Source organism: Solanum lycopersicum, chromosome 1 (genome assembly GCF_036512215.1).
Source record: "Solanum lycopersicum chromosome 1, SLM_r2.1".
Taxonomy (NCBI): Eukaryota; Viridiplantae; Streptophyta; class Magnoliopsida; order Solanales; family Solanaceae; genus Solanum; species Solanum lycopersicum.
In genome coordinates this window covers 85,138,228-85,153,503 of record NC_090800.1, presented here as the reverse complement: position 1 = coordinate 85,153,503, position 15,276 = coordinate 85,138,228, and the positions used below count along the sequence as shown (strand labels likewise).

The following is a 15,276-nucleotide window of genomic DNA, read 5'->3' as shown; positions in this document are numbered from 1 at the left end:
AAGTTTTTTTTAACTTAAAATAAGCTGTTTTGAGTATTGTCAAATAGCTAAATAAATCAAAAAATCAGCTTTTAAGTCAATTTGACCAGCTTTTAAGTTGAGCCAAACAAACTCTAATTTACACTATATTCCCATTTTAGGTTACAGAAAAAAGTAATTCATGAAAAATTACTCTTTTGGATAACTCTTTGAAATTGAATAGCTTTAGACTCGATTTTTAATATTTATTTGTAGTTCAACTTTAAAGAAAAAATAGATATAATATTTTTAAGCTTTACTCAAAAATAAATTTTTAATTGTGATCTAAAAACAATTTATAAGTCATAGAAATAAAATACTAGTAATAAAAAATCATTTACCGAATAGTTATGTCAAGAAGGAATAATGGGCACAAATTTCACTTTGGAAAATTGGGGACCCATAACCCAAAGCCCAAATATTCCAAGATCCACCACCACCTCTTACCTGAAAAAAACAACCAAACAGAACCCACCAAAAATAATAAACGGAAACAAATAGAAAAGAGTTTGGGGAAGATCACAGATCTGTGTCCGAGACTGAGCTGAAAGAACAAATTTGCACACACACACATTAAGTCCCATTTCTTCGTTCTATATACAGAGGAAACGAAGATGATGTCCAGCAATTACACCGCAATTGATAGTCAGAATGTTTCAGGATCTGTTCCTGTAAGTTTGATCTCAATTTTCCTATTTTTTTTCGGTTTCATTGAATTATTATTTTAGCTTGTTGTGCAGATCTAATTGTGTTTTTTTTTCTTGGATATTGCAGGCAGCTGCAGGTCCACCTGGTCAAGTTGCCGTCAAATTCACTGGTAATGTCTTCACATTTTCAACAAAATCATAGGTTTTTTTGGATCATATTGAATTAGTTTGAAAATTTGGATTAATTTGTGATTGCAGAGTCGAATTTGCAGACATTTCCACCTTCCAGTTCCCAGGGGAAAATCTCTGGCGCTTCTGGACCTCCACGTGATGCTGACGGTATCTGCTACTAATTTACTGATATACTTCTATTTTTTTTTATATGAAATAAAAAAAATATTATAATTAGTATGAAGTTTTCAGCTGAATTCGACTGAGTTTTCTGCAAAGAAAGAATAAAGGGGTAAAAGGAAAAAGAAGCAGGATTCATTAGAATTGAGATTAGAGCTAGTGCAGCTTGTAGCTTTGATTCTAGATCTCTGAAATTGGTGATATGATACTTGTATCTGGTAAGGGTTTAGGCACGTTCTAATGCTAAAGTTGAGTTTGCAAACATCTCCTGTTCTCAAGTATATTCAGTTCCGCATCCAAGGGCTTTAACAGGGGTGGATTTACCATTCAGTGTTTGTATTATATCATTGGTTGCTTCATCATGTCATTCTTGGATTAACATTGAGGTTTTCTATATAATACCGCTGTTGCATTAGTGGTGATACATTATTTACCTAACCTTACGTATTTAAGATGTCATAAATAGAGTCAGAATTGTAATAACACTGACATTGACAACATCTTTGACAATTATATGATTTGGATTGTTAACTTGACAGCTGATATGTTTTAATCACCAAAAGATAATGGACATTATCATATGTCAACAATGTTTCAAATTAACTGGCGAAAATATATTCTCGACTCACATCTTTTACTTGGTGCACTTTCATATGCCTATAGATATACAGGGTGGAAAGTGGTGCTTTAATTGTTCTTGGAGATGATCCACCTAAAACGGAACAATCTTGGTCGAACAACTTTGGGTTGATCATCCTTCACGTAAGAGTTTACAAAAAACACAATTATCCTACAAAAATGGATGTAATTAGAATAGAAGAGTTGGAGAGATGTTGGCATACTACTGGTTAGAAGTGACAAAATGAGGAAGATCTGTGAATTTTCCAAGCAACTGCAAGGTTGGGTTGACCAACCTACACCTAAGAGTTCACAAAAAACACAATTATCCTACAAAAGGGATGTAATTAGAATAGAAGAGTTGGAGAGATGTTGGCATACTACTGGTTAGAAGTGACAAAATGAGGAAGATCTGTGAATTTTCCAAGCAACTGCAAGGTTGGGTTGACCAACCTACACCTAAGAGTTCAAAAAAAACACAATTATCCTACAAAAGGGATGTAATTAGAATAGAAGAGTTGGAGAGATGTTGGCATACTACTGGTTAGAAGTGACAAAATGAGGAAGATCTGTGAATTTTCCAAGCAACTGCAAGGTTAAATTAGGAAAGTAAATTTCTTGAACAAAACAAGATAGCGTGGCACTAGTTCCTGCTTCAATCTGTTTTTAGTAGCGCTGGTCCAAATCAATTTTTTGGAAGTTTGTCTGGAACAGTGAGAAATTCAGTCCTGATGTTGCTTTGGGGAGATTAAAAGTTCTAAAGAAGGGAAATTGGTTTATTAGCTAATGAATTTTTTAAAGAAGTCTTGTTGTGGAAGATCTTGATAGTGGGCAAGACACTATAATAGTGGGGAGATTATTCATCAGTATGGGAGTCAAAATCAGATTAGTTTTGGGGAAGTGATGATGCTTTTGAATGTTATGCTTGTAGTCTAGTACTATATGTCAATGATACATTAGAATTATAGGAAAGAACTTGTTTTGCTTATACAAAATAGGAAATACAAATACAATTTGATGTGAACTATTAGTCAAAATGATGAGGAAGAAATCGTTTTTCCAGAATTAAAATAGGAAAATAAGGAAGTTCCAAAATGGGTCTGGAGGGTTTGATGTGGTCACATTTACCCTAGAGTCTAGGTGTACTTAATTCTATACATGTTTTATCATCTGGTGCTCCTTCATGTTGACTATTGAGTTATTTATCTATAAAAGATAAACTCTCAAAGCTTTAACTGAAGGAAGCTGCAAATCATGCTATTCTGTCCTGGTTATGTTATTAGTATTTTTAGCATATTTATTTTTCTTGGTTCAAGTTGAATTTACTTCTATTCTCTTTTTGTTTAATAATTATGATTTGTTGTTGTAGATTCATTCTCTAAGCCAGTATCTGGTTCTGATGAGCCCCAGCAGAGTGGTTGGTTTCGCGCTTTCACTATTGCTGCTTATAAGCCCTATTTTGATGTTGATACCTCTGATGTTCTAGAGAGGATAAAAGATTCTCTCCTTCCTTTCACTGGGTCCTTTTCTGAGAAGACTGCCGATAGGCCAGATTTGTATGCTCCCTGTTCTTTCATTGTCTATTGTTTATTGAATAAGCATTTACTGTTCTTGTATATTATTCTGAATTATTGCTCTTCTGAAAACTTATCACTAATAGGGCGATTCCCCTTAACGAGTATCCCTTTCTGACATTTCCTTCCAACATTATACTCATTGATCAGCTATTTAGATCTTGATTTTTTACCTCCCTTAGAAATATAAAATGACTAAGAAGCATTTACCGATTGACGCTGTTGGCTGGGAGGTTGTCTATGAGCCTGACATAATATGGGAAAGACTTGTTCGATCTGAATAGTGATTTATTTTGGTGTGAAGTTCCAATTAAATGCAGGTTGTAAGGGGATTGTGTAGTGTAAATTCAGGCTAATGGATACCAAACAGTTCTTTATAATTCTTGTTGCGATAAAGATTTGTTAGTTCTCGTTGCTTGTTCTTTTATGAACTGGCTGTTGTATTGTTTGTTCGTCTAATGTTTGTGTCAAGTTCCTGCTTGAAAAACTTAAGGAAGGGGAACTGAAAGGGAAATTCTGTGAATTTTCCTTTGATCCTCTGTTAAATTTATTTCTTTAACCAAAGGGAGTTTGTCTCAAATTCTGGTGGTATATTTTGAAAATTACCGTTAGGGAAAAAGCAATAAGAAATTTTTTGGCTGTTCTCTTTTTCAATTTCAAGTTGGAATTTGTGCTGTGTGTTGTACTGTTGCTAGTTTATTTTGTGCAAATATGCATTTGTTTTTCTTTCTTCTTCTATCTCTTATTTCTACATGTCTTCTACCATTTTATTAAGCTCCGCTTAAGATTGTCTATTTATTATTCAGGCCTTTTATTTACTTGGTTTCTTTCATAAATTTTACTTTTACTTTTCTTTATTTTTGGGTTGCTTAGTTGTTTTTGTTTGTATGTCTGGGTGGGTTTGAATCATTCAGCTCTCATTGCGTCCTGTTTCATCTTCTTTATGCATGTTCCTCCATCACTCCTGACTAGGATATAAAAACACATGGTTGTTTTTTGGCAAGCGAATAATGGTCATTCTGGATTCTGGTACCTTGCTTGGACATTGCTTAGAATGATGGAACCAACTATGTGATGATTGCTGAATTTGTTTGAAGAAAAGTTATTTCAGTTGTTGGCCTTGTGATACATTATGACTGGTTCCATACCTTTGCTTCCTTTTTTACTTGGTTTCCATTTCGTTTGCTTCGTGGGAATTGGTAGATTGCATATGGAATTTTAATACCTTCCTGGACAAACAAGTAACAACAATAAAGCAACCTACTTAAAAGAAATTAAAATAAGAAAGAACAGTGATTAGCAAGGAAGTTTTGCCACTACTGCTCCTCTGTACGGCTTTAGCCCCAGTTTTACCTGTTCTGTGAGTAAGAAGAAGCTTGTTCAGGACTTGTCTGTGGGAAAGTTTTGCTAAAGGGTGCAATGTAGGAAGAAAAACAATGTTTGCAAAATTTGCATCTAATGTTCTAAACCAGCCTCAACTCTTGCTAGATGCTTATGCAGCCATTACCTGCACTGGATTGTGTCCTTTAAGATATCATCAGTGCATTTTTCAATTGTGTCAATATTTGCGAATTTCTCCTCCTTAACTATACAGTTTTTTCATTTTAGGTATGGCCCGTTCTGGATATGCAGTACCTTGGTTTTTGTTGCGGCTTCCATTGGTACATTTATTACCTATATAGCACACAAGCTACAGAACAAGGAGTGGAACTATGACATCAACCTTATCACTTGGTCCGCGGGTTTATTCTATGGTTATTCCACTATAGTTCCTCTTTGCTTGTTTCTAGTCCTCAAGTACTTCTCTGCCCCATCTGGCCTCGTTCAGTTGCTGTGCCTTTATGGCTATTCCCTTTTTGTCTTCATTCCAGCATTGGTAAGTTTTATGTAATTGGCGGATACTTTGTTGAACTTTTGGAATCCTGTCGCTTGATTAATCATTTCACACTCGTTTTAAGTTTGGCATTAGGATCCATACTAAGATCTATGGCTACTCTGTTTACAGTGTCTGTCTCTTGTTCCCTGGGAGATAGTGAGATGGGTGGTTGCTGGTGTAGCTGGCTTCATGTCTGCCACATTTGTTGCTCTTAATCTGAAACACCACATAGCATCAGCTGGCGAAAGGTGGTTCTTCATTGTGGCTGCTATCTTCCTGTTGCAACTTGCTCTTGCTTTGGTACTGAGGGTTTACTTATTCAACGTTACAGTATAGCTATGAAACTATTGAAATGTATCTAGGATCGGTTTGAATATGTCATATTAATCACAATGAGAGCACACTGTTCTTCGTATCAACTTGTCTGGAAGTGTGGCTTGTTCATTGAAATGGAACTGTATTCATTCATTTTTGACATTATACAATAATATAGTTTCACTTTCACCAGAAGGGTTCGTTCTCAGCTTGTGATCCTCTTTCCCCCTTTATCTTAGGGTGTGTTCTCGTAAGTATGTTTGAGAATGTCACACTTTTGAGCTTTAATAGTAGTCTTGGTGTTCCGGGATCGATGATTTGGTCAAGCATTTTTGTTTAGTGTTGAGATTTGTTAAGCAAAGTCCACCTACAAGATATTGAAAGCATGCGGAAACACTTTTGCTTGCGATGATGACCTTTGAATGACCAAATTTTCAATTTTTTGTCTACCTTTTCTTACTTTGCTTGCTCCTTTTGCGGTCAACATTAGATTGTCAATATTAGTCACTATTTTCTCAACTCTTGCTGCTGCATATACTCATTTTTGTTAATATAAAGAGGGATTCTTTTTTGTTCATACATGTAAATTGATGTATAAACTTTTTCACAAGTCAATGGAGTATATATTTAGAATTTAGAAAAACGTCACCACGTTGGCTAAGACAACTACTATTGCAAGCTATTTTTGTCAGCAGTTAGCACACAGGAAGACCATATAATCTCAAAGTTTAAGCTTATACATTATACAACACGTGTAGTGATCGTATGGTATCTTCGAGTTCAACCAATATGTCATTAAAGTAGTAATTTCTAATTTCCAGGTTTTTTTTCCTTCTTTTTATGGACAAATAAAATAGTGAGAGTAAGAATATAGAGACAGATTTTGTCACACCCTCAAAAACACTCATATATGTTATAATCGTTTGAAGAGCTGATAATAACTTTCTTTTTCCCGAAAATCATAATAGAAAGGACATTTTCTCTGGGCATATTTAACGAATTTTCAAAAATAAAGAGGGCGGCTACACACTACCCCAATGGCTCATCTAGATGCTACGCCTCTAACTCTAAGTGCTCATTTTCCAATACGTTTAGGGCAGTAGAGATATTAGCTAAGTAAGAAAACTATGCATTAGTAAAAGGGCAAAAAACAAGTTGCCCAAATGAATTGGGAAGGAGTTAGATTTAATAAATCAAGAATGCTGTCTGTTAACTTGTTAATATAAAAAAAATCCCAAAAGTACCAAAACATACACAAGTCAGAAAATTTCAAGAAATTAGTACTCATATATAGTATAATCAATTAACCTATTGAAGAAAGAGTTGAACTTTAGAACAAAAAAAGCACAATCAACTTGATGCAAAAGAAAGAGTACCAATAACTCATTTAACTATAGTATATAAATTAAAATTTAAACAAAATGTCACAAGATTTTATGGTCGGAAGAGATAGAGAGAGATGATAATTTAATAGTACAAATCTCTACTTTTAAGAGTGGTTAGAACAAAAGAAGAAACAAAAGATGGTATTAAATCAAGGAAGAAGCCCAAAACAAAACAAAACGCTAAAGATGCCTTTTATGAAAAATGTGTTGTTTCTTCAAAGGCAAGAACCCTTTTTGATTATCAAATCAAAGCTATAAAGTACTTTAACATATTTTTTTCTATTCGATGACACACTTTTCTTTTTTTTCTTAATGGCATGATTTATAGCCATATAAATATGTAAGATCTGTTTTAAATTATAATTTTTTTTAATTTTGTGATAAGTCTAACGATGTCACATAAATTGAGACGGTGAGAATAGAACACACGGTCAACACAAGAGCTAAATTAAGTTGTACTGCACATAGATATTTGCGCAAACATTAGGTTTTGGCCTTTTAGACTTTATGGAAAGATACTAAGCTAGAGTCAAGTTAGATCCTGAATTTAAGGTATATGGATTTTTACCTAAAAGCTTATAGAAAAAGCTTATTGGTAGAAATTTCTAAGAATTTTAGCAATTACTGTCTGTGCTGACATTACATTTTGTCATCATCCATACTTCTCCAACAATGTAACTTTTTTTAAATACTAACCAAAAAATTATTCAACCAAATCCCATCCAAAGAGCCCCCATTGTATATATTGACTAATTACTACACACTTTTCACACACACATTGTTTAATAAGAAAGCTACTACCATGCAGCTCCCTCAAATATATATACTCATTCACAACATCTAATTTTTTTCTCACTTGATTCATTAGCCATATCTTTCATTTTTTTTACTCTCAATAAAACACATTCTCAATACAAAATATATCAAGCAAAGAGAGACAGTGAGAAGAAGTTCATCAAAGGGCCATGCTTGCCAGAACAAGTATCATACTTTTATTAATGATCTTTGTGACGATACAACAAGGTGTTTTGGGAGGTCGCGGGTACCTAATGGAGCAAGATAACAACAACATTAATATGGAAGATAATGCACAAAGTCCTGTAGCTACTACAAGGAGCATCAGCCACATTATTGGAGATGATGAAGGTGGTTTTGTTGCATATGTCAATAGAGAAGTGCCCTCATCTCCTGATCCCTTGCACAATAGATGAGCAAATTAAAGAAGATATAACATATAGTTGTATATATATAGATAGATGAGTGCACTAGGTACTTGTTATCTCCTACCAGCATAGATGACACGGGTAACTCAAGAAATTAAATAACCATTTTGTCATTTTTTTGTTTCTGCTAGCTAGGATTTAAGTCCTGCTTTCATAGAGCTCATCAGATCGACCACTAAACCACACCTTTGGGTGCGAGTAATATTCTTATATTTTGTATTTTAGGAAAAAGAATTGGTATGATCAGAGATGCTTCATAACCCCTTGCATGAAAGATAAGAAACATGAAAATTGCTCTGTAAGGGGTTGTGAAACATTGTCATTTTCATAATAATGGTCAAAACACTTAGGGGTTCCCTTTCTCTTTTTTTTTTTTTTTAGTTTAATTAAGGAGAAATTACTGCCTTTTCTTTGATTTCTTGTAATCAACAGCTTTGGAAACCCCTTGAGATTTCAGAATGAGTTGTTCTATTCTTTCATTAGTTAAATTGTGAAACTTGCTTTCATGTACCTATTTCCCACTCATGTGAATGTTCTCCCTTTTATCAAGTAGAATTCGTATTATTGTGTGATTTATGTAGGGCCATTTGTGGATTGTATAGAGTGGTAAACATTGAACAAGACTTTGAAACTTGGAGAATAAGTCAAAAACATCTTTTAATTATTGACTTCAATAGTAGGAGAAATAAATAATTGTCTTTTTCCTCATTAATTTGACTAATAATTGTTGTTATTTTCCTGGGGATGGGACTAATAAACTTGTAGAAAAAGATAAACATTATGCATACGCGTTGAAAATTAACCTCATCGTAGGACCCTTTTATCACATGGATTAAGGACTAATTAGGTCCTACATTGAGTTACTTCAAAAAGCAACTTTGAGTTTTCTTCAATTTCCTCTCATTTAATTTTTAATATTCAACTTTAGGCTCCCTTTTGAGTATATCAATATGCCTTCTGAAAACTGGTAGAACTAGAGAATTGATAATGAGAAGTAAATGTTAATGAGTTATAAACTGATGTTATATGCATCCACTTCAACAACCTATTGTCATTCCACCATAATGGTAATGTAGTCATGAGATTTAATTTCTCATATTATTAACCAGTCCATTATGTAAAACCCCTCAATTATTAGTGACAATTCCATCTACAGTAGGGATAACAACAAAATATAGGTTCAAAGAAGGCTTAAATAATCATGCAATTAACATCTGCCAAGACAGTAATAGGAGTTGAAAGCAATCAATCAACTTAAACCAAAAATGACATCAAGTGGGAGATAGCAATCTGCTTTTCTATGTCGATGACCCACTTAAATAAACTGTTTTCTAATTTGTTTGTTACACTACCAAATTCAAAACTATCTGCCCTTGCCTTCATTCCCTTGTTCTTCCTTAGGACTCCTTATAAGGAGGGCCCAAGTTCAAGAGAATACATGATTTAGCTCTTTTCGCAATGGATTTTTAAGTGTATAAGATTGGATAGATTATCATGCCTTTGACTTCTTTCCTTTAGCTTCTTTTGCTGGAGGGGCCTGGAAAGGCATGAATGTCTTCCCACCCATGTATGGTCGTAGAACCTCAGGAATTTCAACTCCATCCTCCCTCTGGTTGTTCTCAAGTATACAGCACATAGTCCTCTCTGTCGCTGTAAGGGTGGAGTTCAATAAATGCACATACTGCTTCGCTTGCTCATTACCCTAAGGAAACAATAAATGTCAGTAGTTCAAATTTGTGTGAAACAAAATATGAACATTGGAAACTAAAGTTGACTTGCACTGTTCGATAACACTCTGAATATACACTAGTGAAATACCTTCTTCTGTCCAAACCGAATTTCCAATTTCCTTGACTGATAGTCTGTGCAGTTTGAGCAGGACACAAGCTCTCTATAAGCCGATGATGCAGGGTACCACCCTTCCAGATCATACTTCTTTGCTGCTGCATCATTCAGTGCGCCAGAAACAATAGCCACAATTTGGTAAGGAATGTTTAGCTGTGAAAAAGAAAAGCTATGTTTAGAATCTGTTACTTGCACCCAACCCACACATCACAAGGGGATGGTTAAAAGCTCAGTGGATAACAGGCCCACCCTTCTATAACCTTCTCGACTTAAATACTAGGTTTTTGTCTGCGGCAAGTCTTGAATCTGTTACTTGCACCCAAAGCTTGATGTGCAAATTCACCCTAGACATGTGCTACTGGGGGGTCAGACCTGGTAGGATTAGTCAGTTGTGAACAAGCAGGTCCTGACTAATAAAAACTAAGCAAAACAGTTTCTGGGACTATTTTCAAAAGAATTTCATTCTGCAAATGGCGAATCAATTAGAAGCAATTCATTTATTCATTACCACTATATCTTAAAGCACAAAATTTCAGGATTTAACAGAATGAATTGCTTAAACAAACAACTTTGATTTCAAAAGTAGCTAATTGCATATATATATCTAAATACGGGCTATTGGACAAAAGAAAGATTATTTCAAGAGAAGAACTCCTGATAGTTTTGCAAAGGTGTGTTGAAGAGGTGCAAACCCAGACAAAGTGACATTCTGATTCCAATGAATACCTGCTATATACAAATTGGTGTATTTTAGTCTGAAGGGGTGTAGCATAATTATGAAAGGTACTGCTGCAGCAACGGAGTAACAATTTGTCACGTTCCTACCCAGTAAATACTTGAGGGACTTTGGTGACTCATTGAGTTAGAAATATTACTAGACCTTTTTCCTATCAATATTTCTTAAGCAGATTTAAATATACTTCTTTTCACAGAAACAATGTCCCAGAAAAAGGAAGAGAAAATCAGACGTACCTGCTGAAAGAATTCCTCTGAGTTTTTAATCATCTCCTCATGCATGTCCCAGGAGTCATTGCCATTTGGACTGGTTAAACAGAACTGTTCCACTTTCTCAAACTGATGGACTCTAAAAATTCCAAGTGTGTCGCGGCCATGTGAACCAGCTTCCTTGCGGAAGCATGACGAGTATCCAGCATACCTAGTGAATGGCATGGATGTTAGTCCATAAAGGCCAACTGGCAATAGAAGCAATAGAGGACGCTGTTGGTGCCAGGTTGTGTTACAATACCTTAACGGAAGCTGTGAAGGATGAATCCAGTCATCCAAATGATAAGCACACAGAGGTTGTTCAGCAGTGGCAATCAGATATTTGTCATCTCCTTCACCAGTGACCTATCAAAATAAAAGATAATTGAGGTATGTCTCACCACCAAGCCATCAATAATTTCAAACAGGGAAGCAAATAACGCTAAGAATGTAGAATTAATGTAAACCTTAAATCATAGGGGATAGGAAAATTCTATTCTGATGTACATATTTAAGGGACTTTCTTGTCCATTAAATGAAATACCTTTTTCTTTTAAAAAATGCAGAGTTACTGTCACTAATGAACACTATATTGGTGACTTTTCATTCTGACACAACTCAAAAGGATTCTCCAAACTAAACCGACATTGTTTTCGAAAGGACTTCTGTTGCAGTTACAGCAACTAATTCATGGAATGGGCTGCACTATGAGTCTCTATTAATTCCATTCAGCACCATGTACCAAAACATACGGTATATTACCTTGTAGAGTTCTTCATCAAACTGAGCTAACTGAGCACACTTTGCCATAATATCTTTCCTCATGAAGAACGGAGTCTGCAATGGAGTATATTTCCTCTTCTCCAGGAAATCAAGAGCAAAATTAATTAATGCTTGGTTAAGACGTACACCATCCCCTTTCAAATAGTAACCTCTTCCTCCAGCAACATTTGCACCTATATATTTTAAATACTTTGCATTAACTTGCAACTCATATACCAGCGAACAAAAGAATACGAATTGAACAAAAAATTTTCAGGAAGGGAAGGGTAAGAGGAACAATTTATCCTGAATGTAACGGGTTGAAAGATAAAAATAATGGATGGAAAAACAATTCCAGAATACAACATATGACCAACAACTTTGAACAAAGCAAGCAAAAAATGGATAAATGCAAAAAAAGGCCAGAGAGGGAGAGGGAGAGGGAGGGAGGGAGAGACAGAGCAGGGGAGGGAGAGGGGAAGGGAGGGAGAGGGGAAGGGAGGGGAGGGGGGAGGGAGGGACAGAGAGAGAGATGTCCTGTTTTCTAATAACCACATGAAAAACTCTCTATGGTGTTTTTAAGCAAGCACACTTAATAAATGCAAGATGTCTAATCCCATAGCTCAATATAGCCCTTACCCTTGGTTATGTCTGCAATTCCAAGAGCTTCCACGAGATCAACATGGTTTTTAAGACCCTTCTCAGTCCGCCTCTCTCCCCATGTTCGAACTACAGCATTATTTGCCTACAAAATAATCTTTGGTTAAAAGAGAAGTTTTTATTTTAAGCTCGCATTTGTCACTAAAAAACAACAAAATCCACATACCTCATCATTACTAATTGGCACTGAATCATGCACAAGGTTACCAATGATTTCCAGCTTTGAATATAAAGCGGCTCGAGCCTCTTGTACTTCTGCCTCTTTCTTTGCAGTTAGTTGCTTGTTCTCTGCAGTGTCCTTAATTTTTTGACTTGCATCCTCACCAGACTTTATCAAAGGAAAATAACAGCATCAACTCCAACATTGAACTTTAGAAAAACATACATGCTTGGTAATATTAAAAAGAAAACAAAGTCAGTAGCCAATGAAATAAGTAGAATTAACTTTAGTTGCTCAAGAATCAAGAACTAAAATATTCCAATATTAGCATCTATCTAGTTGAGTTTCATAGAGCCATACGTTCTAATAAAGGAGGATAATTGTGGTAGGTTGATAGCCAGCATAAAAATAGTCTGAACAACATATAGATCATTGTAATATTATCTCTTATAATCCATCATTCCTCACCAGCATGAGGGACAGTCTCTTTGTCAAAAGAAGGAAAACACTTGCTTCTGACTATGGAATCAAAAAAGAATCATTCTTTTTCAGTACAGAAACAAAGATTTAGGACCCGTTTGGATGGGCTTAATAAAAGCAACTTTAAAAAAGTACTTTTGAAAGTGCTGAAACTTATTTTTAAAATAAGCAGTTATGCGTTTGGATAAAAGTGCTGAAGTTAAAAAAAAGTTGTTGACGTGTTTGGAAAATAAGTGCTGATAAACAGCTTTTTAAATCAAAATGTCTGAAATACCCTTAAAAGTTGTTAACATAATAAAAGTTAATTAATTTTTATTTTACAGCCATAAATAATTATATTTTGCTATCATTCACATATTTCTTTCTCATCACAAATTATTTATAAGAGGAATATAAACTTATTATAGATTTTAAATATAATTTGAATAGATTAAAGAACGATTTAAGATTTTATTTTAGTTTCATCCATAGGTAATAATAATTGTCTATCATTCACATATTTCTTTATTATCACAAATTATTTATAAGAGGAATATAAATTTTTATTTAAGTTATATGTGCAACTTATTTTACATTTTAATAATATATAATTTGAATAGATCACTTGAAAGATTTAAGATTTATTTTATTTTCATTCATTAGTAATAGTAATTGTCTATCATCCACACGTGAAAAGGGAAAAATAGAAGAAAGAGATGTTAGGGTTATGTGGATAATTTGGAGATTGTATAAAAATATTAAGGGCAAAAAGGTAAAAATGTGGTCAACTTAAAACAGCTTATAAGCTGAAAAAAAAGCACTCCTATCCCAGCTTTTAACTTTTGGCTTAAAATAAGTTTTTTTTAACTTAAAATAAGTTATTTTGAGTATTGCCAAACAACTAAATAAGTCAAAAACCAGCTTTTAAGTCAGTTTGACCAGCTTTTAAGCTGAGCCAAACAGGCTCTTACCCTCCATAATTCTTTTCATAACAAGAAATAAGGTTCAAACATTGGCTTTTACTTTCAGACTATAACAATAGAGAAGGACCATTGGAATTTAGGGTCATCAATGACATATAAACATTAGAGAGACGTCGTAGGTGATAAATATTAGGCTACCATCTAATCTTCTACAGCTTTCATACTTGCCAGTTAACACTTGAAATTGAACAACTTCTTAGGTTCTCCTTTCAATTACGGTTCAAAATAAATGATGTGGTATACTGTAATCATAACATGTAGGCATGAATCAGGCCGGTCGATGTGCTGAATTATGAGCTCTTATTGCAAGATATCAAACAATGTAAAAAGAACAATTGACAAGAAGAAAATGACAGATGAATTCAACAACTAAATAGAACACTCACAATTTTGAGCGAGGCAATTTCTCTGTTGATCTTGTTGAAATCTTTCCGCAAGTTATCAACCTCAAACTGGCCTGAATTACACACGAATCTTTATAAATCAAAACCTTTAGTTTCCTCCACTGACATTTAGACGCTAATTAATCATCAGCCTTTTAACACGAAAAAAATTTCATCAAAGCAACGTTGCTATTGAAAGTAGTAGGCCAGTACTGAAGCCATATTTACAGAAGAGAGTTCTCCACGACAAACAAAAGCCTAAAAACAATTAAAGTTGACCTATCAAAACTATTAAACATTATCCTATTTGCTAATATTGTTATTAATCTTCAGTATATATTTTCATCACACACATTAAGAAGCAGAATGACACACAAGATATAGAATATCCACCGAAATTTTTACAGTGAACTGTAAATAGAAGAAGATAGAGATGACTTACGTTGACGCCATTCTTTGTCAAGTTGGATAACCTGATCGACAAGATCGACATCAGCAAACCGACGACGCTGGGATTCACGAATGATTTCGGGATTGTGTCCCTTATCTTCTCTGAAGAGATTTATGTCCAACATTTTCTCTGAAACTTACACAACTGAAACAAAACTAAATCAATTGGCAAGGAAAACAAATCGATGTTTATAAAAAAGTTGAAGTTAAAAATGGAGATGAACCCAGAATTACCAGAGATGCGCTAGTCGAAGTCGAAGGCAGCGGCGCAGGGTTTATGTGTTTACCTTCCAAAGCCCGTATCCAAACAACAGTATGCACAAATGTTTTTAGATAAAAAAAACCCTAAAATAGTCCATCATATTTTTAACTTAGGTTAAATATAAATGATCCTCTAACTTTAATAATCCATAATATTTGATGAATTAGGGTGGCTTCAGTCCTAAACCTAACCACGTGTGTTGAGTTGAGATTTAATTATATTTTTATATTGAAAATAGATATTGTGATAGTAAGTAATTATTTATCGACCATTTGATTTCTTATCTTGAGTATCTATTACATAATTTCTAAGAAATCGTTG

At 34.4% G+C, this 15,276-nt stretch overlaps 2 protein-coding genes across 2 annotated transcripts; one reads left to right on the top strand and one right to left on the bottom strand.

Annotated features, from left to right (window-relative positions):
- Nucleotides 1-399: 399 nt before the first annotated feature.
- LOC101263468 (uncharacterized) lies at nt 400-5,594 on the top strand. The gene is made up of 6 exons (XM_010314337.4): nt 400-689; nt 793-835; nt 924-1,004; nt 3,004-3,190; nt 4,817-5,084; nt 5,214-5,594. Exons 1-6 carry the CDS (start codon nt 633-635, stop codon nt 5,418-5,420), a joined length of 843 nt encoding a protein of 280 aa, XP_010312639.1. The 5' UTR covers nt 400-632; the 3' UTR covers nt 5,421-5,594.
- A 3,588-nt stretch (nt 5,595-9,182) lies between these two features.
- LOC101263161 (serine--tRNA ligase) lies at nt 9,183-15,206 on the bottom strand. Its single transcript, XM_010314334.4, has 10 exons — nt 14,928-15,206; nt 14,686-14,838; nt 14,247-14,317; nt 12,425-12,586; nt 12,238-12,343; nt 11,599-11,792; nt 11,099-11,202; nt 10,825-11,008; nt 9,826-10,005; nt 9,183-9,709 (listed from the first exon to the last, which is right to left on the bottom strand). Exons 2-10 carry the CDS (start codon nt 14,816-14,818, stop codon nt 9,500-9,502), a joined length of 1,344 nt encoding a protein of 447 aa, XP_010312636.1. The 5' UTR covers nt 14,819-14,838; nt 14,928-15,206; the 3' UTR covers nt 9,183-9,499.
- Nucleotides 15,207-15,276: the final 70 nt, after the last annotated feature.